Source organism: Coregonus lavaretus (genome assembly GCF_964263955.1).
Source record: "Coregonus lavaretus genome assembly, chromosome: 2".
NCBI lineage: Eukaryota > Metazoa > Chordata > Actinopteri > Salmoniformes > Salmonidae > Coregonus > Coregonus lavaretus.
In genome coordinates, this window is record NC_139989.1 from 71,554,432 (window position 1) to 71,580,245 (window position 25,814).

The 25,814-nt window shown below is 40.8% G+C and overlaps 1 protein-coding gene across 1 annotated transcript; it reads left to right on the forward strand.

Moving 5' to 3' along the window:
* Positions 1-7,154: 7,154 nt before the first annotated feature.
* LOC311140290 (NLR family CARD domain-containing protein 3-like) lies at positions 7,155-19,547 on the forward strand. Its single transcript, XM_084175275.1, has 6 exons — positions 7,155-7,235; positions 7,362-7,590; positions 7,965-9,706; positions 17,782-17,951; positions 18,187-18,233; positions 19,019-19,547. Exons 2-6 carry the CDS (start codon positions 7,380-7,382, stop codon positions 19,540-19,542), a joined length of 2,694 nt encoding a protein of 897 aa, XP_084031401.1. The 5' UTR covers positions 7,155-7,235; positions 7,362-7,379; the 3' UTR covers positions 19,543-19,547.
* Positions 19,548-25,814: the final 6,267 nt, after the last annotated feature.

Consider the following 25,814-nt stretch of genomic DNA (forward strand, 5'->3'; position numbering starts at 1 on the left):
ATATCAGTCCTGACTACTTGTTGATGTGATTGCATTAAATCTCCTGACCGTTTGGACGTGTCTGTTAGTAAATATTTTATTTCTAAGAGATAATGAATAAAATAGAACAATTGACATTCTAGAATTAGTTGTCACTGTGTTCACCACAACCAACATGTTGGATCTCTGTTTAGGGGTCAGTGGTCTAAAATGAGTCTCTCTGGGGAAAGAGAGGAGGGGGGCCCTGCCTCTAAAATGAGTCTCTCTGGGGAGAGAGAGGAGGGGGTCCCTGCCTCTAAAATGAGTCTCTCTGGGGAGAGAGAGGAGGGGGTCCCTGCCTCTAAAATGAGTCTCTCTGGGGGACATGACACCAAAGCTAAGAGGTGAGATGACAATTTTTGTATCCTGTATATTTGACTGTGATGTGTGGATGTCTCACCAGCACATACACACACACACACACACACACACACACACACACACACACACACACACACACACACACACACACACACACACACACACACACACACACACACACACAGACAGACACACACACACACACACACACACACACACACATCTTTTCCAGCATACACACACACATCTATAGAAGTTTTGCATGACACAATCATTTATCCTACTCTTAGTTATTGTCTAATATGTTGTCATGCAGAACCTTATTGTTGTTACTAATTCTGATCGTTGTTACAAGTGGAATTTTGACAATACTACCGTCAAATCAACACACTCTTCACTCCTGTTTTAAACAAGAAGGGTTCTATCACTTGCTTAATATATGGAACCACTAAAAGTTCTATATAGAGTCCCTTTTATAGGGTTCTTTAATCAGAACTCTAGAGGTTCTTCTTCCCTGAACCAAAATGGTTCCATATAGAACCCTGCATGGTGCCATTTATGAATTATGGCTACTACTATTAAATAGGAATATTTTTTGCTAAGAATATAATTTATAGGACAATAGGAATGGTTGAAAAATCCCAATATTCATTTAAAATGATCCTTAGAAATAGCAGTGCTGGGAATATGGAAAGCCATAGTCAGTCAATCAACAATAGAATAATACTCTTATGAAAAATATTGACCTTTAAGTTAGTCTGTGGATACTATACGACTAGAAAGGTTTAAAATGCATGTATGACATCACATTGCAGTTGAAAAAATATGGCAGGTGGAAATCAAAAGAGGATGTTCTACAGAGATAGGTGGGTGGGGCTGAGAGTAGCAGAGGGGTGGGATTAAAAAATATAATGACCGGTAATAGTCATTACTGTAAATACTATAGATGTCTGAGTACTATCTATCCAAAATGTAATGTGTATAATTTATTATTATTATTATTATTATTATTATTATTATTATTATTATTATTATTATTATTATTATTATTATTATATATATAAAAAAGTAATTACTGTGTATAAAAGTATTGTACAGTGGGATAGGCAAGCATTGATATATGTTTCAGTAAGATTGGATTTTTAGCGTTTATAGCAATGGTTATTAATTGTACTGCAGGGATGGAACGTAAGTTGGAGAAAATTGGGGTGGTGGTGGCAGCTGCAGAGAGGTATTTGGGTGTGCGAGAATTGACATCTCTTTGTTTCCCATGACTTTCTAAAATGGTCACTCATTACTTTAGTTAGCTATATATCTCGTATTAGGCCTGTGATGCTTTTGGAAGAGCAATTAAATAGTGACTATAGCAGGTGTTGAACCCCGGGTAAATAATCACTAGTCAGATGCTCCATCCTTGACCCTAGTATACATGCATTATGAAATATCTAATATATCGATTAAACAACCTCGGAATAGATAAGACAAGAGTGCGTCTTCCAGCCCACCAATAAATTACATCATGCAACCCTCGCGGTTAGCAAATGTACCTCAACATGCCCCTCGCTTGTGCTAGAAGGCAGAGTGCTCGCTGCTGGTTGATGAATCTGACAATGAATGTACTAGGAAAATACGTTTTTCTCGACCAGAGGTGACTAAATTAATGTTCAGACTTATTGATAATCGTTATAGTAATGAAGTATAATTTCAAAACATGAGCATAAAAACAGCTAATAATAAACATGAATCATCATTATATTATTTCACAGTAATCTGTTAAATGCTTTTTCAGTCGTTCCTCTTGCGTTAACAGTGTGGAAAGGGACAGTAAAAAGCGTATGCAGGAGTTTTCCTGTGAGGGGGAGTGGTGGTGTATCCAGGGAGGAAACTAAACTAACCTTCTGAAATGTCATTCATGGTCTTAAGCTGCCATCTATTGGAATTATTTAGCAACTGCAGTAGTACTGAATAAAGTATATCCTTACTAAAGTAGTAATTAATTAATTGGTTAATTTTACCACTTACAACCATAAAATAACCATTTATAGCATAACAAACAATGAAACTGACATAAACCAAAAACACCATACATTTAGTTAACTATATATATTTAAAAAATATATATATATTTATTTAGATGGGTGACATTATCGGCCACTGTAGATAAAGAAGAGCTCTCCAGTAGGTGAACCAAAACATTCAAAGACCATTTTCTCAAAATTGAGGTTACAAGTTTATCATCTTTCAAAGCAGAATTACTTTCCCATTATTCCTCAACTGTAGTGTATGATATACCTTTTTCTAGCTGAGTCTCTACTTTTATCCAATGTAAAAAACAATCTCAAATTTTGCTACATAAGTTCGAGCCGGTCGGTCACATTTGACTGTGTAAAACCTAGCAGTACTACTTATTTCTCTGAGAGTGAGGCAGATATATTATTACTGTGTAAAACCTATCAGTACTACTTATTTCTCTAAGAGTGAGGCAGATATATTATTACTGTGTAAAACCTAGCAGTACTACTTATTTCTCTGAGAGTGAGGCAGATATATTATTACTGTGTAAAACCTATCAGTACTACTTATTTCTCTAAGAGTGAGGCAGATATATTATTACTGTGTAAAACCTAGCAGTACTACTTATTTATCTGAGAGTGAGGCAGGTATACATTATTACTGTGTAAAACCTAGCAGTACTACTTATTTCTCTAAGAGTTAGGCAGATATATACTATTACTGTGTAAAACCTAGCAGTACTACTTATTTCTCTAAGAGTGAGGAAGATATATATTATTACTGTGTAAAACCTAGCAGTACTACTTATTTCTCTGAGAGTGAGGCAGATATATTATTACTGTGTAAAACCTAGCAGTACTACTTATTTCTCTTGAGAGTGAGGCAGATATGTAGCATTTTGCAATAAAAACATGATTATTTGTCTTTCTGAAATGAAACCATCAAGTGATAGATTTTAAACAAATACATGTCTGTCATTAATCAACCCCATACCATGATTAGCTACTGAAAAAACACACCAATCTCTTTCATAATTTCTTTAAACAATAAAAGCTAATAGACGAACATTTCTGAATATGGATATATATTGTTTTATAATGAAACTCTAGTTATGTTTCCCCATTTGAGCTCAGAGTAGATGAGAGACGTAATGTTTGTCTCTGTTGTGTTGAAGCCCAATCAAGCAGGAGAGACCAGCCTCCCCTGTACCCAGCTGTGTGTCCATGAAGAGTGACCGGTCTATGGATCATCCTTTAGTGTTTAGAGAGGGAGACTTTTCTAGTGAACAAAGGTAAGAAGAACTCATGGGTCATGGTCAGTGAGTTAAACAACACTGTCTCTAGTCATTTCTCCTCTCCCATTTTCCCATTTCTTTTTGTTGTTTTCATAATCCATAGGCTAATCCTTTTTTCCATTTTAATAGTCCTGAAACAATATTAAACTAACACAACATTCCCTCCCTGTGTGTGTGTGTGTGTTTGTGTGTGTGTGTGTGTCAGTGAGTGTGTGTGCACTCCCTGGATGAGAAGATGAAATCTCTATCCTGATTGCCTAGTCACTTTTACCCCTACCTACATGTACATATTACCTCAACTACCTGGTACCCCTGCACGTTGACTAAGTACTGGTACTCCTTGTATATAGTCTAGTTATTACCTCAACTTCCTGGTACCCTGCACATTGACTCAGTACTGGTACTCCTTGTATATAGTCTAGTTATTACCTCAACTACCTGGTACCCCTGCACATTGACTCAGTACTGGTACTCCTTGTATATAGTCTAGTTATTACCTCAACTTCCTGGTACCCTGCACATTGACTCAGTACTGGTACTCCTTGTATATAGTCTAGTTATTACCTCAACTACCTGGTACCCCTGCACATTGACTCAGTACTGGTACTCCTTGTATATAGTCTAGTTATTACCTCAACTACCTGGTACCCTGCACATTGACTCAGTACTGGTACTCCTTATATATAGTCTAGTTACTACCTCAACTACCTGGTACCCTGCACATTGACTCAGTACTGGTACTCCTTGTATATAGTCTAGTTATTACCTCAACTACCTGGTACCCTGCACATTGACTCAGTACTGGTACTCCTTATATATAGTCTAGTTATTACCTCAACTACCTGGTACCCTGCACGTCGACTCAGTACTGGTACTCCTTGTATATAGTCTCATTATTGTTATTTTATTATGTTACTATTTCCTTTTTGTATTTAGCAAATTTTTTTGACTTTTTAACTCTGCATTGTTGGGAAAGGGCTCGTAAGTAAGCATTTCACAGTAAAGTGTACCACTGTTGTACTTGGCGCATGTGAGAAAAACAATTTGATTTGATTTGAAGCTCATGCGCAGAAATACGTCATTGGGTCTAATGGTCGTCTTGTGTTGAACTGCACATGTGCAGGCCGTCAAATCAAAGGCACTCCTTGCATATAAAGTTGTTTTTGACTAACATTCAAATGTGTCAGTTTGTTAAACTACTTAAGACAGAACATTTTCAAAATTAACAACTAAGGAAGTCATTTTTACCTCTCATTGACTTCTCAAACCCCAAACCCTGGCCTGGTCTGCTTCATATGAATTCCCTGAATACATTTTTTACATTAGCTGTTGTCACAAAGTGCTTATATAAAAACCCAGTCTAAAACCACAAAGAGCACGCAATGCAGATGTAGAAGCACGGTGGCTAGGACAAACTCCCTAGAAAGGCAGGAACCTAGGAAGAAACATAGAGAGGAACCAGGCTCTGAGGGGTGGCCAGTCCTCTTCTGGCTGTGCTGGGAGGAGATTATAAGAGGATATGGCCATTAAGGCCAGATAGTTTTTCAAGATTTTAAAATATTAATAGCTGACTAGCAAGCAGGGTCAAATAATAATCACTGTGATTATAGAGGGTGCAACACGTCAGCACCTCAGGAGTAAATGTCAGTTGGCTTTTCATAGCCGAGCATTCAGAGGTTGAGACAGCAGGCGTGGTAGAGAGAGAGAAGGAGAGGGAGAGAGAGATAGGGGGTGAAAGAGAAGGTTCGGGACAAGGTCGCATGTCCGTTGAACAGGTCAGAGTTCCATATCCGCAGGCAGACCAGTAGAAACTGGATCAGCAGCATGACAAGGTTTCACGTCCGGTGGAGCATGTATCGATACTGATAGGATCGAAAGAAAGGGAGCACTGCTCTCGGATCAGTTTTCTCCATTAAAATCTTTCCTTAACATTGTAATTATTTCACAATGCTGACCATGGATCAGGTTCTAGAAATATATTACTACCTACGGCTGCAAATATTGAGGTAGTTTATTATAATGCTTACACAATAAAAATGCACTAAATCACAGATTTGGCACATCATTGGGCACATGTTAGGCTACACATCATGAAATATATTGAGACAAATTACAGACAGTAGTCTACAAGTAGCAAAATAGAACTAAATATAGATATATATAACATCTCATTTACCAACATTTCTGAAAATGGATATACAGTAATCCCTCGTTTATCGCGGGGGTTACGTTCCGAAAATGACCCGCGATAAGTGAAATCCGCGAAATAGAAAACTTTTTTTTTTTACAATTAGCAACTATTACATGTATACAAATACAGTGACTCACGTGTAGGCCGTTTCACTGCTCTTCAGACTGGGCCGCTGCATCCTGACTGCGCTCTGCAGTGTTCTCTTCTTCTGAAGCCCGCGGTGCAGGTGTGTTTGTTCGGGAGAAGAACATAGTGATAGGCAGCTGTTGTCGCTCTTTTTTCTTCTTTGCAAAAAGATCCTTGTACACCGACATGCCACCATCGATTACGTTGGAGAACTGTAATGAACGGCTCATCAAAGGGTCCCATTCCTCAGCTACTCGCTTAAGTTCAGTGGCCATTCGCACCATGGTTGCTAAGCGACCAAGCGTTAGTCCTTCCTCCTCATCTCTCGTGTCCTCTTCTCCCTCTTCTCTTTCATCGTCGCTTTGTGGCTTTGTCATTTACCTTCCCTTAGCATGTCCAGAAGTTTAACTTTATCTGAGATAGGTAGCATCTTCCGCCGTTTGGGCCCATCCGCAGGTGCTTTTGTCGGTCCAGGCCGTTTCGTCGACATTATGGGTTTAGGAGATGTTCGAAATTACAAGATAATTTGGCCAACTTAATGTAAATTTGCCAAGCTGTTTTATGTACGTACACATAACTGCACGAGACGACAAAATGATAGCACAATTCGTAGCATGTTTTGATACAAGAAGCGGGAGTGAGTTTTTAGCTAATCAGAATGCAGAGCACAATGCACCCCAAAAAAAAAATGCATTATGAAAATCCGCGAAATAGCGAATCCGCGATAAGTGAACCGCGAAGTGGCGAGGGATCACTGTATAGCGTTTTGGAATGAAACTCTTGTTTCCCCATCTGAGCTCAGAGTAGATGAGAGACATAATGTTTGTCTCTGTTGTGTTGAAGTCCAATCAAGCAGGAGAGACCAGCCTCCCCTGTACCCAGCTGTGTGTCCATGAAGAGTGACCGGTCTATGGATCATCCTTTAGTGTTTAGAGAGGGAGACTTTTCTGCTGAACAAAGGTAAGAAGAACTCATGGGTCATGGTCAGTGAGTTAAACAACACTGTCTCTAGTCATTTCTCCTCTCCCATTTTCACATTAATTTTTGTTGTTTTCATAATCCATAGGCTAATCCTTTTTTCCGTTTTCATAGTCCTGAAACAATATTACGTTAACACAACATTCCCTGTGTGTGTGTGTCTGTGCACTCCCTGGATGAGGAGATGTAATCTGATGTTTTGTCCACAGAAACCAACAGGAGAGATCAGAGTCAGAGATTCTCAGTGGTCAGTCTTCCCAGAGTCATCAAACAGACCTGGCCTCCATATTCAGTGTATGTGGTCCTGTTATGTGCATTTGTTTACCTCAAGTAAACAAGTTGATCTGTCAATCATTCATTTATGTGTTAATGAGAAAGCATTTAGTCTCTTGCTTAACTAATTTACTTGATTTATTTCAGTTGCTTGAAGAGAATATTATGACATTTGTGAAGAACGAGCTGAAGATATTCAAGAGGATTCTTAGTCCAGAACTCCCAGAAGGCTTTGAGAGTCAGAAGCAGGATAAGGAAGTGGTGGACGCTGAAGATGAGAAGCAGGAGAGCAGTGCCAGAGAGGGGGCTCTGAAGATCACACTGCACGTCCTGAGGAAAATGAACCAGAAGGAGTTTGCTGACAAACTGGAGAAAAGTAAGAGCTGTCTGCCTCATGTTGAATGCTGTTTTAGAACATTTAAAAGCTGCAGCTAAAGTACAGCTAAAGTAGCTGTGTAACTCAGTGATATTGTAGCAGCCTTAACACAATACCTAGTGACCTCATCAAGTAGCAGCAGAATGTGTTGTGTTGTTAAATTTAGACAGAGAGAGAGAGAGAGAGAGAGATAATACCAATAATAATATAATCAGTCACACCAGTCTGTAATGCATTATGAAAACATTTACACATTTATACAGACAGTTAAGCGAAGAAATAATTATAATTTAAAATGTTATAACAGTCCTAGAATACTGTAGGCATTAAAACAGACGTAATATTAATATCCTCTGTGTTATTTTTTCATTCAGATGAGCTTGCTGTGATTTGCCAACGTGAACTCAAATCTAATCTAAAGAAGAAGTTTCAATGTGTATTTGAGGGGATCGCTAAACAAGGAAACCCAACACTTCTCAATAAGATCTACACAGAGCTCTACATCACAGAGGGTGGAACAGGAGAGGTCAATAATGAACATGAGCTGAGACAGATTGAGACAACAACCAGGAAACAAGCAAGACCAGAGTCTGCAATTAAATGTAACGACATCTTCAAACCCTTAACTGGACAAGACAAACGTATCAGAACTGTGCTGACAAAGGGAGTCGCTGGCATTGGAAAAACAGTCTCTGTGCAGAAGTTCATTCTGGACTGGGCTGAAGGAAAAGCAAATCAGGATGTCCAATTTGTATTTTCATTCCCTTTTCGGGAGCTGAATTTGATGAACGGGGATGAACACACTTTCATTGAACTTCTCAATCACTTCTCAGTGGAAACCAAAGAATCAAGAATCTCCAACTACGACAAGAACAAAGTTCTGTTCATCTTTGATGGTCTGGATGAGTGCCGACTGCCCTTAGACTTCCAGAAGAACAAGATTTGTTGTGACGTCACTGAGTCAACCTCAGTGGATGTTCTGCTGACAAATCTCATCAAGGGAAATCTGCTTCCCTCTGCTCTCCTCTGGATAACTACCCGACCTGCAGCAGCCAATAAGATCCCTTCAGTGTGTGTTGACCAGGTGACAGAGGTACGAGGGTTCAATGACCCACAGAAGGAGGAGTACTTCAGGAAGAGATTCAGTGATCAGGACCTGGCCAACAGAATCATCTCACACATAAAGACATCAAGGAGCCTCCACATCATGTGCCACATTCCAGTCTTCTGTTGGATTTCTGCAATAGTCCTTGAACACATGTTGAAACACAAGACAGAAGAGATGCCCAAGACTCTGACTGAGATGTACTCACACCTTGTGGAGTTTCATACCAAACAGAAGAATGAAAAGTATCTTGGGAAAGAAGAGACAGGTCCACACTGGAATAAAGAGAGCATTCTGTCACTTGGAAAACTGGCTTTTCAACAGCTTGTGAATGGCAATCTGATTTTCTATGAAGAAGACCTGAAAGAGGCTGGCATTGATGTCAATGAAGCCTCAGTGTACTCAGGATTGTGCACGCAGATCTTTAAAGAGGAATGTGTGCTGTACCAGGACAAGGTGTACTGCTTCGTGCATCTGAGCATTCAGGAGTTTCTGGCTGCTGTATATGTGTTCCTCTCATTCATCAACAACAATGAGAATCTAATGGCCAAACCGCAAGTTACTGAAGTTACTGTCTACAAGAGTGCTGTGGATAAAGCCTTACAAAGTGAGACCGGAAACCTGGACCTGTTCCTCCGCTTCCTACTGGGCCTCTCACTGGAGTCCAATCAGAAGCACTTACGAGGTCTCCTGACAAAGACAAGAAGCAGCTCACAGAGCCATGAAGAAACAGTCAAGTACATCAAGGAGAAGATCAGGAAGAATCCCTCTCCAGAGAGGTGCATCAATCTGTTCCACTGTCTGAATGAACTGAATGACCATTCTCTAGTGGAGGAGATCCAAAGCTACCTGAGCTCAGGAAGTCTCTCAGAAGAAGAACTGTCACCTGCACAGTGGTCAGCTCTGGTCTTTGTGTTGCTGACTTCAGAAAAGGAGCTGGATGTGTTTGACCTGAAGAAATACTCCAGATCAGAGGAAGGTCTTCTGAGGCTGCTGCCAGTGGTCAAAGCCTCCAGAGCTGCTCTGTGAGTACATAAAATGACATTTAAGTACTAATCATCAGGAAGAAATATTCAGTTTAGAGACATATGTACTATTGAATAACATATTGAATCAATGCATTGATGTTCACATTAGTATAACAATATGACCATTCAATTCTAGGAGAAGGAAGATGAATCTATAAGTTGTTTAAGAGAATAAACCAAATGCATCTGCCATTGTCCTTCTACACTACTGGTGTTAAATTAACAGTTTGTGAAATCATGATGATCTCTTTGCAGGCTGTCAGGCTGTGGAGTCACAGAGGAAGGCTGTGCTTCTCTGGTCTCAGCTCTGAAGTCAAACCCCTCACACCTGAGAGAGCTGGATCTGAGTAACAATGACCTGAAGGATTCAGGAGTGAAGCTGCTCTCTGCTGTCCTGGGGAATCCCCACTGTAAACTGGAGACTCTGAGGTCAGTATTCCTGTAGTTGGTCAACAAGTGATAACTGTTCACCAGATCCACATGTGTTTACCAGGCACACATAGTCCACACCATATGTGTTTGGACAGTGAAGCTTACAGTTTTAAATTTCGTTTTTAGATACAATGTTTCATATTATGCAACAGTACAGAATGTCACCTTTTATTTAGATTTTCATACACATACAGTGAGGGATAAAAGTATTTGATCCCCTGCTGATTTTGTACGTTTGCCCACTGACAAAGACATGATCAGTCTATAATTTTAATGGTAGGTTTATTTGAACAGTGAGAGACAGAATAACAACAAAAAAATCCAGAAAAACGCATGTCAAAAATGTTATAAATTGATTTGCATTTTAATGAGGGAAATAAGTATTTGACCCCTCTGCAAAACATGACTTAGTACTTGGTGGCAAAACCCTTGTTGGCAATCACAGAGGTCAGACGTTTCTTGTAGTTGGCCACCAGGTTTGCACACATCTCAGGAGGGATTTTGTCCCACTCCTCTTTGCAGATCTTCTCCAAGTCATTAAGGTTTCGAGGCTGAAGTTTGGCAACTCGAACCTTCAGCTCCCTCCACAGATTTTCTATGGGATTAAGGTCTGGAGACTGGCTAGGCCATTCCAGGACCTTAATGGGCTTCTTCTTGAGCCACTCCTTTGTTGCCTTGGCCGTGAGTTTTGGGTCATTGTCATGCTGGAATACCCATCCACGACCCATTTTCAATGCCCTGGCTGAGGGAAGGAGGTTCTCACTCAAGATTTGATGGTACATGGCCCCGTCCATCGTCCCTTTGATGTGGTGAAGTTGTCCTGTCCCCTTAGCAGAAAAACACCCCCAAAGCATAATGTTTCCACCTCCATGTTTGACGGTGGGGATGGTGTTCTTGGGGTCATAGGCAGTATTCCTCCTCCTCCAAACACGGCGAGTTGAGTTGATGCCAAAGAGCTCGATTTTGGTCTCATCTGACCACAACACTTTCACCCAGTTCTCCTCTGAATCATTCAGATGTTCATTGGCAAACTTCAGACGGGCATGTATATGTGCTTTCTTGAGCAGGGGGACCTTGCGGGCACTGCAGGATTTCAGTCCTTCACGGCGTAGTGTGTTACCAATTGTTTTCTTGGTGACTATGGTCCCAGCTGCCTTGAGATCATTGACAAGATCCTCCCGTGTAGTTCTGGGCTGATTCCTCACCGTTCTCATGATCATTGCAACTCCACAAGGTGAGATCTTGCATGGAACCCCAGGCCAAGGGAGATTGACAGTTCTTTTGTGTTTCTTCCATTTGCGAATAATCGCACCAACTGTTGTCACCTTCTCACCAAGCTGCTTGGCGATGGTCTTGTAGCCCATTCCAGCCTTGTGTAGGTCTACAATCTTGTCCCTGACATCCTTGGAGAGCTCTTTGGTCTTGGCCATGTTGGAGAGTTTGGAATCTGATTGATTGATTGCTTCTGTGGACAGGTGTCTTTTATACAGGTAACAAACTGAGATTAGGAGAACTCCCTTTAAGAGTGTGCTCCTAATCTCAGCTCGTTACCTGTATAAAAGACACCTGGAAGCCAGAAATCTTTCTGATTGAGAGGGGGTCAAATACTTATTTCCCTCATTAAAATGCAAATCAATTTATAACATTTCTGACATGCGTTTTTCTGGATCTTTTTGTTGTTATTCTGTCTCTCACTGTTCAAATAAACCTACCATTAAAATTATAGACTGATCATGTCTTTGTCAGTGGGCAAACGTACAAAATCAGCGGGGGATCAAATACTTTTTTCCCTCACTGTATATTTTACTGTTTAGAAATGAAAGTACTTTATTATGTAGTTCTCCCATTTGAAAAAGTCATAATTATTTAGACAAATTAATTTAGTCAAAAGTTTAGTATTTGGTCCCGTATTCCTTACCTGCAGTGATTACATCAAGCTTGTGATTCTACAAACTTGTTGAATGCATTTGCAGTTTGTCTTGGTTGTGTTTTTGATGATGTTTTCCCCAATAGAAACTGAATGGTGAATAATGTCCTGTCTTTTTGGAGTCACTTCACTTGTATTGTCAGTAAGAATAGAAGATGTTTCTGAACACTTCTACATTCATGTGGATGCTACCATGATTATGAATAATCATGAATGAATCGTGAATGATGATGAATGAGAAAGTTACAGAGGAACAAGGATCATACCCCCTCTGTTATTGGTAATGGTGAGAGGTTAGCATGTTTTGTTGTAGCCTCTGTAACTTCCTCACTCATTATTATTCATGATTCATTCATGATTTTTCTTAATCATGTCATCATCAGGATTAATTTAGTAATGTTTAGAAACATGTTATCTACTCACTTAGACAGAAAATTACTCCAGTCATCATCCACCATTCAGTTACTGTTGGGCAAAACATAACCCAAAACACAACCAAAACAAACTGCAAATGCAACCAACGAGTTTGGGACCAAATACTAAACTTTTGACTACTTTAATACACTATGAGTGAATTTATCAAAATACTTATGACTTCTTCAAAAGTGGGGGACTAGATACATAAAGTGCTTTTATTTCTAAACGGTGAAACAGATATGTATTCAAATACCCTCAAATAAAAGGTGACATTATATACTGTCACCTCATATGAAACATTTGATCTCAAATCCAAAATGCTGGAGTATAGAGCCACATTTAAAATGTTAGCTTCACTGTCAAAATAGATATGGTGTGGACTGTATACTCAATATAATCTACCGGTAAATCTGATACCTCACTGTCTGTCTTTTGACTGATACTTGTATTGTATTAGGATTATGTCTTTGTTAATGTTTTTCATGTAGAAATGAAAAGATGTTTATGTTAGTTCAAAAGTAGCCATTTGTAGGGTGACGCCCCAGGGGAGACAGGTGATTGGACAGCAGAGGGAGCAACCCATATTTTTGCATTTTTTATAAGTATATGCTGGAGGAAGACGGGGTTAGAAACAGACAGATTATTTTGGGACACTGTTTCTCCAGACACTGCAGGTCTGTAAACTTATGCTGAAAACGTGTGATATGAATAAAACTTGTGATCAAAGTTCAGTATAAGCGGACTCCTTTGTTTGACAGCAATAATTGCCAGCATCGACGCGATACACGATATACTGCTTTATAAACTGCTCTGGTCAGTCAACTCAAATATTCGTACTATACATGTTTCTCTCTACAAGCAATATTATGATCATTTCTAATAATGATACATTCATTTATGAATAGATATGGCAGGTTTCAGGACACTGATATAACTGAATATGGTGTAAAAATATACTGCCACAATTTTCACCACCAAAGAATAGCAGTGTGGTTTTAATATGATTTGACTCTTTGTCAGGCTGCCAGGCTGTCTAGTCACAGAGGAAGGCTGTGCTTCTCTGGTCTCAGCTCTGAAGTCAAACCCCTCACACCTGAGAGAGCTGGATCTGAGTAACAATGACCTGAAGGATTCAGGAGTGAAGCTGCTCTCTGCTGGACTGGGGAATCCCCACTGTAAACTGGAGACTCTGAGGTCAGTATTCCTGTAGTTGGTCAACAAGTGATAACTGTTCACCAGATCCACATGTGTTTACCAGGCACACATAGTCCACACCATATGTGTTTGGACAGTGAAGCTTACAGTTTTACATTTGGTGCTATGCTCCAGCATTTTGGATTTCAGATAAAATGTTTCATATTAGGCAACAGTACAGAATGTCACCTTTTATTTGATGTTAATGGTGAGAGGTTAGCATGTTTTGTTGTAGCCTCTGTAACTTTCTCACTCATAATTATTCATGATTCATTCATGATTTTTCTCAATCATGGCAGTCACAGGCTTGATTTAGTCATTGTATTCAAATAATATGGGACCAAATTCTAAACTTTTGACTACTTTAATATACTATAAGTTAATTGGTCAGAATACTTAACTTCTTGAAAAAGGGGGACTAGATACATAAAGGGCTTTTATTTTTCTAAATGGTGAAACAGATATGTATAAAAATTCCCTCAAATTAAAGGTGACATTATATACTGTCACCTCATATAAAACATTTGATCTCAAATCCAAAATGCTGGAGTATAGAGCCACATTTAAAATGTTAGCTTTACTGTGAAAATAGATATGGTGTCGACTGTATACTCAATACAATCTAAATCTGATACCTCACTGTCTGTCTTTTGAATGATACTGCTTTTTAAACTGCTCTGGTCAGTCTACTCAAATATTCGTACTATACATGTTTCTCTCTACAATCAATATATGATCATTTCTAATAATGAAACATTAATTAATTTATGAATAGATATGGCAGGTTTCAGGACACTGATATATCTGAATATGTTGAAAAAATATATTGCCACTATTTTCACCACCAAAGAATAGCAGTGTGGTTTTAATATGATTTGACTCTTTGCAGGCTGTCAGGCTGTCTAGTCACAGAGGAAGGCTGTGCTTCTCTGGTCTCAGCTCTGAAGTCAAACCCCTCACACCTGAGAGAGCTGGATCTGAGTAACAATGACCTGAAGGATTCAGGAGTGAAGCTGCTCTCTGCTGGACTGGGGAATCCCCACTGTAAACTGGAGACTCTGAGGTCAGTATACCTGTAGTTGGTCAACAAGTGATAACTGTTCACCAGATCCACATGTGTTTGCCAGGCACACATAGTCCACACCATATGTGTTTGGACAGTGAAGCTTACAGTTTTAAATTTGGTGCTATGCTCCAGCATTTTGGATTTGAGATAGAATGTTTCATATTAGGCGACAGTACAGAATGTCACCTTTTATTTTAGGTTTTTCATACATACAGTGGGGAAAAAAAGTATTTAGTCAGCCACCAATTGTGCAAGTTCTCCCACTTAAAAAGATGAGAGAGGCCTGTCATTTTCATCATAGGTACACGTCAACTATGACAGACAAATTGAGAAATTTTTTTCTCAGAAAATCACATTGTAGGATTTTTAATGAATTTATTTGCAAATTATGGTGGAAAATAAGTATTTGGTCACCTACAAACAAGCAAGATTTCTGTCTCTCACAGACCTGTAACTTCTTCTTTAAGAGGCTCCTCTGTCCTCCACTCGTTACCTGTATTAATGGCACCTGTTTGAACTTGTTATCAGTATAAAAGACACCTGTCCACAACCTCAAACAGTCACACTCCAAACTCCACTATGGCCAAGACCAAAGAGCTGTCAAAGGACACCAGAAACAAAATTGTAGACCTGCACCAGGCTGGGAAGACTGAATCTGCAATAGGTAAGCAGCTTGGTTTGAAGAAATCAACTGTGGGAGCAATTATTAGGAAATGGAAGACATACAAGACCACTGATAATCTCCCTTGATCTGGGGCTCCACGCAAGATCTCACCCTGTGGGGTCAAAATGATCACAAGAACGGTGAGCAAAAATCCCAGAACCACACGGGGGGACCTAGTGAATGACCTGCAGAGAGCTGGGACCAACGTTACAAAGCCTACCATCAGTAACACACTACGCCGCCAGGGACTCAAATCCTGCAGTGAAAGACGTGTCCCCCTGCTTAAACCAGTACATGTCCAGGCCCGTCTGAAGTTTGCTAGAGTGCATTTGGATGATCCAGAAGAGGATTGGGAGAATGTCATATGGTCAGATGAAACCAAAATAGAACTTTTTGGTAAAAACTCAACTCGTCATGTTTGGAGGACAAAGAATGCTGAGTTGCATCCAAAGAACACCATACCTACTGTGAAGCATGGGGGTGGAAACATCATGCTTTGGGGCTGTTTTTCTGCAAAGGGACCAGGACAACTGATCCGTGTAAAGGAAAGAATGAATGGGGCCATGTATCGTGAGATTTTTAGTGAAAACCTCCTTCCATCAGCAAGGGCATTGAAGATGAAACGTGGCTGGGTCTTTCAGCATGACAATGATCCCAAACACACCGCCACGGCAACGAAGGAGTGGCTTCGTAAGAAGCATTTCAAGGTCCTGGAGTGGCCTAGCCAGTCTCCAGATCTCAACCCCATAGAAAATCTTTGGAGGGAGTTGAAAGTCTGTGTTGCCCAGCGACAGCCCTAAAACATCACTGCTCTAGAGGAGATCTGCATGGAGGAATGGGCCAAAATACCAGCAACAGTGTGTGAAAACCTTGTGAAGACTTACAGAAAACGTTTGACCTGTGTCATTGCCAACAAAGGGTATATAACAAAGTATTGAGAAACTTATTATTGACCAAATACTTATTTTCCACCATAATTTGCAAATAAATTCATTAAAAATCCTACAATGTGATTTTCTGGATTTTTTTTCCTCATTTTGTCTGTCATAGTTGACGTGTACCTATGATGAAAATTACAGGCCTCTCTCATCTTTTTAAGTGGGAGAACTTGCACAATTGGTGACTGACTAAATACTTGTTTTCCCCACTGTATCTGTTTTACTGTTTAGAAATGAAAGCATTTTATGTGTCTAGTTCTCCCATTTGAAGAAGTCGTAATTATTTGGACAAATTCATTTAGTCAAAAGTTTAGTATTTGGTCCCATATTCCTTACCTGCAGTGATTACATCAAGCTTGTGATTCTACAAAGTTGTTGAATACATTTGCAGTTTGTCTTGGTTGTGTTTTAGATTATGTTTTTCCTAATAGAAACTGAATGGTGAATAATGTCCTGTCATTTTGGAGTCACTTCACTTGTATTGTCAGTAAGAATAGAAGATGTTTCTGAACACTTCTACATTCATGTGGATGCTACCATGATTATGAATAATCATGAATGAATCGTGAATGATGATGAATGAGAAAGTTACAGAGGAACAAGGATAATTCCCCCTCTGTTATTGGTAATGGTGAGAGGTTAGCATGTTTTGTTGTAGCCTCTGTAACTTTCTCACTCATTATTATTCATGATTCATTCATGATCTTTCTTAATCATGGCATCATCAGGATTCATTTAGTAGTGTTTAGAAACATGTTATCTACTCACTTAGACAGAAAATTACTCCAGTTATCATCAACCATTTTAATATTGGGCAAAACATAACCCAAAACAAACTGCAAATGCAACCAACGAGTTTGGGACCAAATACTCAACTTTTGACTACTTTAATACACTATAAGTGAATTGGTCAGAATACTTATGACTTCTTCAAAAGGGGGGACTAGATACATAAAGTGCTTTCATTTCTAAATGTTGAAACAGATATGTATTAAAATACCCTCAAATAAAAGGTGATATTATATACTGTCACCTCAAATGAAACATTTGATCTCAATACCAAAATGCTGGAGTATAGAGCCACATTTAAAATGTTAGCTTCACTGTCAAACTAGATATGGTGTGGACTGTATACTCAATACAATCTAAATCTGATACCTCACTGTCTGTCTTTTGACTGATACTGCTTTTTAAACTGCTCTGGTCAGTCTACTCAAATATTTGTCATATGCATTTTTCTATCTACAAGTAATACTTTGATAATTTATCATTTCTAATAATGATACATTCATTTATGAATAGATATGGCAGGTTTCAGGACACTGATATATCTGAAAATGTTGAAAAAATATACTGCCACTATTTTCACCACCAAAGAATAGCAGTGTGATTTTAATATGATTTGACTCTTTGCAGGCTGTCAGGCTGTCTAGTCACAGAGGAAGGCTGTGCTTCTCTGGTCTCAGCTCTGAAGTCAAACCCCTCACACCTGAGAGAGCTGGACCTGAGCTACAATCACCCAGGAGACTCAGGAGTCAGACTGCTCTCTGCTGGACTGGAGGATCCACACTGCAGATTGGAGAAACTCAAGTATGTAGAGGGTTTACGTCAATGTTCATATCAGACATGTTGGAGTTATCAGGCTAGTTAAGACAAACATTCTGACCACCACTTGGACTAAGTTATATGAAGACTGTGTGTGTGTGTGTGTGTGTGTGTGTGTGTGTGTGTGTGTGTGTGTGTGTGTGTGTGTGTGTGTGTGTGTGTGTGTGAGAGTTCAGGTGTATCCCTCAATGACTGTCTGTTCTTCTGCTTACCGCTACAGTGTGGAACATGGTGGAGAGAACACAATGAAACCTGGACTTAGAAAATGTGAGTGTTGACTGCTTTGAAGAATATGACTAAGAATAAGTCTTAATTCAAGTGAAGTCAAAGTCAAAGACCACCATCATTACTTACTTGGTCATATTAAATATCAGCTGTAGTTCTACAGAAGCACAAATCAGGGACACCAAAGTTTACAAAGAGTTGCTTTGACAATGTGTGTGTCTGTGTGTGTGTGTGTGTGTGTCCAGTGTGTGTGTGTGTGTTCAGGATGTGTTCGTGTTACTTTTGTGTGTTCATGAATGAAGGTGTGTGTGTGTTCAGGGTGTGTGTGTCCAGGGTGTTCGTGTGTGTGTGTTCAGGATGTGTGTGTGTTTGTGTGTGTGTGTTCAGGATGTGTGTGTTTGTGTGTGTGTGTGTGTTCAGGATGTGTGTGTGTGTTCAGGATGTGTGTGTGTTTGTGTGTGTGTGTTCAGGATGTGTGTGTTTGTGTGTGTGTGTGAGTGTTCAGGATGTGTGTGTGTTTGTGTGTTTGTGTTCAGGATGTGTGTGTTTGTGTGTGTGTGTGTGTGTGTGTGTTCAGGCTGTGTGTGTGTGTGTGTGTGTGTGTGTGTGTGTGTGTGTGTGTGTGTGTGTGTGTGTGTGTGTGTGTGTGTGTGTGTGTGTGTGTGTGTGTGTGTTCAGGATGTGTGTATGTTAGTGTGTGTGTGTTCAGGATGTGTGTTTTTGTGTGTGTGTGTTCAGTGTGTGTGTGTGTGTGTTCAGGCTGTGTGTGTGTGTGTGTGTTCAGGATGATGATGATTTCTAATATTGTGTCTGGTTTCATCCATCAGATGTCTGTGATCTCACACTGGACCCAAACACAGTAAACAGACTCCTCTCTCTGTCTGAGGAGAACAGAAATGTGACATGGAGGGAAGAGGAGCAGCCGTATCCTGATCACCCAGAGAGATTTGAGGTCTGTAGACAGGTGCTGTGTAGAGAGGGTCTGACTGGGCGCTGTTACTGGGAGGTAGAGTGGAGTGGGAGTTGGGTTGGTATAGGAGTGACATATAAAGGAATCAGCAGGAGAGGATGGGGTAGTGACTGTGTGATTGGATACAATGACAAGTCCTGGAGTCTGTACTGCTCTGACAACAGTTACTCTGCCTGTCACAATAATAAGTCCACTACCATAGACGTCCCCTCCTCCAGCCCCCACAGAGTAGGAGTGTATCTGGACTGGCCAGCCGGCACTCTGTCCTTCTACAGAGTCTCCTCTGACACACTGACCCACCTGAACACATTCCACTCCACATTCACTGAGCCCCTCTATCCAGGGTTTAGGGTTCATGTTGACTCCTCAGTGTCCCTGTAAATAATAACCATGGTAACAGTGACACACACACACACTGGACACACACTGAACACACACACACACTGAACACACACACTGGACACAAACACAGTGGACACACACACACAGTGGACACACACAAACACACACACACACACACACACACACACACACTGGACACACACAAACACACACACACACACACACACTGGACAAATACACACACTGGACACACACACACACACACAAACACACACTGTACACACACACACTGGACACACACACTGGACACACACACACACTGGACACACACTGAACACACACACACACTGAACACACACACTGGACACAAACACAGTGGACACACACACACAGTGGACACACACAAACACACACACACACACACACACACACACACACACACACACACACACACACACACACTGGACACACACAAACACACACACACACACACACACACACACACACACACTGGACAAATACACACACCGGACACACACACACACACACACACACTGTACACTGTACACACACACACTGGACACACACACTGGACACACACACACACACACCGGACACACACACACACTGGACAAACACACACTGGACACACACACACTGGACACACACACACACTGGACACACTCACACTGGACACACACACACACACTAGACACACACACACACACAGTACACACACACACACTGAACACACACACACTGGACACACACAAACACACATACACACACACACACTGGACACACACACAAACACACACACAGGACAAACACACACACACTGGACACACACACACTGGACACACTCACACTGGACACACACACACACACTGGACACACACACACACACACAAACACACTGGACACACACACGCAGGACAAACACACACACAAACCGGACACACACACACATACACTGAACACACACACACACACACACACACACACACACAAACACACTGCACACACACACTGGACACACACACACTGAACACACACACACACAAACACACACACACACTGGACACACACACACACACACACACACACTGAACACACACACTGGACACAAACACACTGGACACACACACACAGTGGACACACACAAAGACACACACACATACACACACACTGGACAAACACACACACTGGACACACACACACACACACACACACACACTAGACACACACACACACACACACTGTACACACACTGGACACACACACACACACACCGGACAAACACACACTGGACACACACACACTGGACACACACACACACTGGACACACTCACACTGGACACACACACACACACACACACAATGTACACACACACACTGAACACACACACACTGGACACACACACTGGACATACACAAACACACTTACACACACACACACATTGGACACACACAAACACACACACTGGACAAACACACACACACACTGGACACACACACACTGGACAGACTCACACTGGACACACACACACACACACTGGACACACAAACACTGGACACACACACACACACTGGACACACACACACACACACACACACACACACACACACACTGGACACACACACGCAGGACAAACAAACACACACACACCGGACACACACACACACACATATACTGGACACACACACACACACACAAACACAAACACACTGAACACACACACACACACACACACACACACACACACACTAGACACACACACTGCACACACACACTGGACACACACACACACACTGGACACACACACACACTGAACACACACACACACACACACACACACTGAACATACATACACACACTAGACACACACACACACTGAACACACACACACACACACACTGGACACACACACACACACTGAACACACATACACACACTAGACACACACACACACTGAACACACACACACTGAACACACACACACTGGAAACACACACACTGGATACACAGTGGACACACACTGGACACACACACACACACACACACACACTGGACATACACACACACACTGGACACACACACACACACACACACACACACACTGGACACACACACACATGCTGGACACACACACACACAGGACACATTTCCATGTGTTGTATTTTGATGAAAGGAAATCCCATATAGCCTACTGGACAGGGCTTTGCTATGGCATCTTCTGTTTGGGTGTCTCAGGTCAGGTCTGAGCCATGATCAGAATGTGTCTCTGTGTCTATTTCCAGCCCTGCCATTTCTACCTGTCCTGATCTAGTGTTTCACCCCTGACCTCCTCACACCGTCTCACTGTCCATGTCTGCTTTTAGCTCCCACCTCTACTTCACTGTGTTATAATGGACCTTATGCTTGTTATGTCACCTCTGGAACCAGTTATCAAACATACTGACCTTTCTGACCCTATCCCATGGCCCTACTTTTTTACAACTGAACATTTAAATTCCTCTATGAGTTTTGTTTCGTGTCCATTTACTTATTTATGTATTTTTTGTATTTTGGGGTTGTGCTGCAGAGCATCATGGGGGTTTGTATGTGTTGAGATGATCACGTTCCAGATAAATGGTTGAACTGATTCCTGTCTCCCGTCTCATCATTATTGAATTGTTGTACAGACGTGGTTATGAAACCCACGAGACATAACAAAAGATTGGTGATGAGTAAGTCTGAATCTACAGGAACTATTCTGTCTGGGAGAAGTGGGTTTTTACAACTGTTTAAAACTGTTATTTTCTGTGGTACAGTCTAGGCTAATGTTAGCACAGTGTATTGCTAGCAGAGGCAAGTGCATAGTCGAGCTAGCTAAGAAAGAGCGTTAACCAGTGGTGTAAAGTACTTAAGTAAAAATACTTTAAAGTACTACTTAAGTAGTTTTTTGGGGTATATGTACTTTACTATTTATATTTTTGACTACTTTTACTTTTACTTCACTACATTCCTAAAGAAAATAATATACCTTTAACTCCATACATTTTCCCTGACACCCAAATGTACTCGTTACATTTTGAATGCTTAGCAGGACAGAAAATGGTCCAATTCAAGCACTTATCAAGAGAACATCCCTACTGCCTCTGATCTGGCAGACTCACTAAACACAAATGCTTTGTTTGTAAATTGTGTTGGAGTTTGCCTCTGGCTGAATGTACATTTTGAAAACAAGAAAATCGTCTGGTTTGCTTTATGTAAGGTATTTGAAATGATTTGTACATGTATTTTACCTTTGATACTTAAGTATATTTTAGCAATTACATTTCCTTTTAATACTTAAGTATATTTTAGCAATTACATTTCCTTTTAATACTTAAGTATATTTAAAACTAAATACTTTTAGACTTTTACTCAAGTAGTATTTTACTGGGTGACTTTCACTTTTAGTTGAGTCATTTTCTGTGAAGGTATCTTTACTTTTACTCAAGTATGACAATTGGTTACTTTTTCCACCACTGGAGTTAACATCGTCATGGACGGCAGAAAAGGACTCGAGACGGACATCGGAGCGGGAAAACAACGTGATTAAAAAATAGGAATATACAGTGATTAAAGGAAAGGACATTTATTCAACTGTGAAGACAAACCTTTTAATTAAAACTGCTAAATGAGCGAACTTAGGAGGAAACGTCAGTGAGTGAAGTGAATGAAGATCACGTGACTGAGGAAAATATTGCTTTGGTTGAGGACAATATTGAAGTGAGTGACAATCAGGAGCTTATTGAGAAATGAACAATTATTGGAATTGTTGGAAACATTGGACAGTTTGATGAAAGTATTGAACAGTGGAGCTCATATACAGAACAGTTTGAATATTTTGTTCTTGTAAATGACATGGATGAGGACAACATTGTGCCTACATGTTTTAGTGTAATGGGGCCAAAGACATTTAATTTACTATGCAGCCTGCTACAGCCAGACAGAACAGGTAATAAGACGTATGGGGATATTGTGGAGATACTTAAAGGACATTTTTCACCAGAACCACTAGTTAATGCTGAAAGGTTCAGGTTCCACAGGAGACATCAGGAAGAGGGAGAATCAGTAACAATGTTTGCTGCTGCATTAAAGAAACTACCAGAACACTGAGTTTAATGCTGTTCTAAATGACATCATTAGAGACAGACTAATATGTGGGCTACGGAGTGAAGCTACACAAAAGAGACTGTTGACTGAAAGTCATCTGACCTTGGCAAAGGACATTGGAATCAGTGTGTCCATGGAACTAGCTGCTAAAGAGGCTCACCAGTTGAGTTCATCAGGAACTTAGTGGGTTCATCTAACAATCCTAATCATCAGCTGATACATTTTAATCTCATTCACAGGGTAAACCTTCCACCTAGAAAACATCATTTAATAGAAATCGCAACCGCTCCTCTGTGTGATCTATGTAATCAAGGTGCCTTGGGCTCCTTTAATCATATGTACTGGGAGTGACCAGGGGACATGTTTTGGAAAGAGGTATCCTCATACCTTGTTCCCCTAAACTGTTATTACTGAATGATAATTCACCACTGTCATTACAGCAAAGACGTATAATGTTGTCAGGTTGGACAGCAGCTAAAAAGATGTTGGAACTAAGATGGCAACCACCACACCTCATTGGATCAGCACTTTTATATATATAATTTATTTAGAACTATCCAATGCTAGGATCCATGGGGCTAGCCAAACAACAAATGCAGCTGAAACCATAAAATAACTCCTGTAGTGGGTTTTACCCAACAGATTGACCGTTAATTATCATTTTTGTGCAAATGCGTACCTTGATTTAGTATTTATTTTAATGGAGATCAGGTTGGGTGTGTTGGGGTGGTCCCAGGAGGGGTTGGAGGGTGGGTTGGGGTGGTCCCAGGAGGGGTTGGAGGGTGGGTTGGGGTGGTCCCAGGAGGGGTTGGAGGGTGGGTTGGGGTGGTCCCAGGAGGGGTTGGAGGGTGGGTTAGGGTGGTCCCAGGAGGGGTTGGAGGGTGGGTTGGGGTGGTCCCAGAAGGGGTTGGAGGGTGGGTTGGGGTGGTCCCAGGAGGGGTTGGAGGGTGGGTTGGGGTGGTCCCAGGAGGGGTTGGAGTGGTCCCAGGAGGGGTTGGAGGGTGGGTTGGGGTGGTCCCAGGAGGGGTTGGAGGGTGGGTTGGGGTGGTCCCAGGAGTGGTTGGAGGGTGGGTTGATATATATATCATCAACATATCATATATATATATATATACAGTGCCCTCCACTATTATTGGCACCCCTGTTTAAGATGTGGTCGAGGACTTCCAAAAATTCTCCTTTTTTTTAAACAACATAGAACCCAAATGCAAAAAAATAGAAAAATCCAACCTTTTATTTAAGTACATTACTTTGGTGGTAAAAAAAAAACATTTAGAAAAAGAAAAACTTGAAATCATGTGTCCCACAATTATTGGCACCCCTAACAATTCAGCTGAGATTTTTAATTGATTTTTTTAAAAATATATTTTTCTGTAGTTGCTAAAGTTGGTCAGGGTATCTAGGAACTTTTAATATGTAATTCATGACTTCCTGTTTCCCTGGGGTATAAATATGACGTGACACAGAGGCCTAATTCTCTTACCCATTTGTCAACATGGCAAAGACAAGAGAACACACCATTCAAGTAAGGCAGATTTGTGTCGACCTTCATAAGTCAGGCAATGGCTACAAGAAAATAGCCACTCGCCTTAACTTGCCCGTATCTACAGTCAGAGGAATCATTAAGAAGTTTAAAACAACTGGAACAGTGACAAACAAGGCTGGAAGAGGTCCCAAGTTTATCTTGCCACAACGCACAGTGAGGAGGATGGTAAGAGAAGTAAAAAAAAGTCCTAAGCTCACTGTCACAGAATTGCATCAAAGAGTGGCATCTTGGGGTCACAAAGTCTCCAAAACAACCATCAGACGCTCTCTACATGCCAACAAGCTGTTTGGGAGGCATGCAAGGAAAAAGCCTTTTCTCACTAACACTCACAAACGTAAACGTCTGGAGTTTGCTAAGCGGCACTGGGACTTCAACTGGGATCGTGTGCTTTGGTCAGATGAGACTAAGATTGAGCTTTTTGGCAACAAACACTCTAAGTGGGTCTGGCGTAAAACAAAAGATGAGTATGCCGAAAAGCACCTCATGCCCACCGTGAAGTATGGTGGAGGATCTGTGATGCTGTGGGCCTGTTTCTCTTCCAAAGGCCCTGGGAACCTTGTTAGGGTGCATGGCATTATGAACGCTTTGAACTACCAGGACATTTTAAATAAAAACCTGATG

Excerpts from the sequence above, each read along its gene's own strand:
- LOC311140290 (XM_084175275.1), top strand. The coding sequence starts at position 7,380 with ATGACATTTGTGAAGAACGAGCTGAAGATATTCAAGAGGATTCTTAGT. Across the intron at positions 7,591-7,964 it reads TGCTGACAAACTGGAGAAAA|ATGAGCTTGCTGTGATTTGC; the intron begins GTAAGAGCTGTC and ends TTTTTCATTCAG. Across the intron at positions 17,952-18,186 it reads TGCAGATTGGAGAAACTCAA|TGTGGAACATGGTGGAGAGA; the intron begins GTATGTAGAGGG and ends TTACCGCTACAG.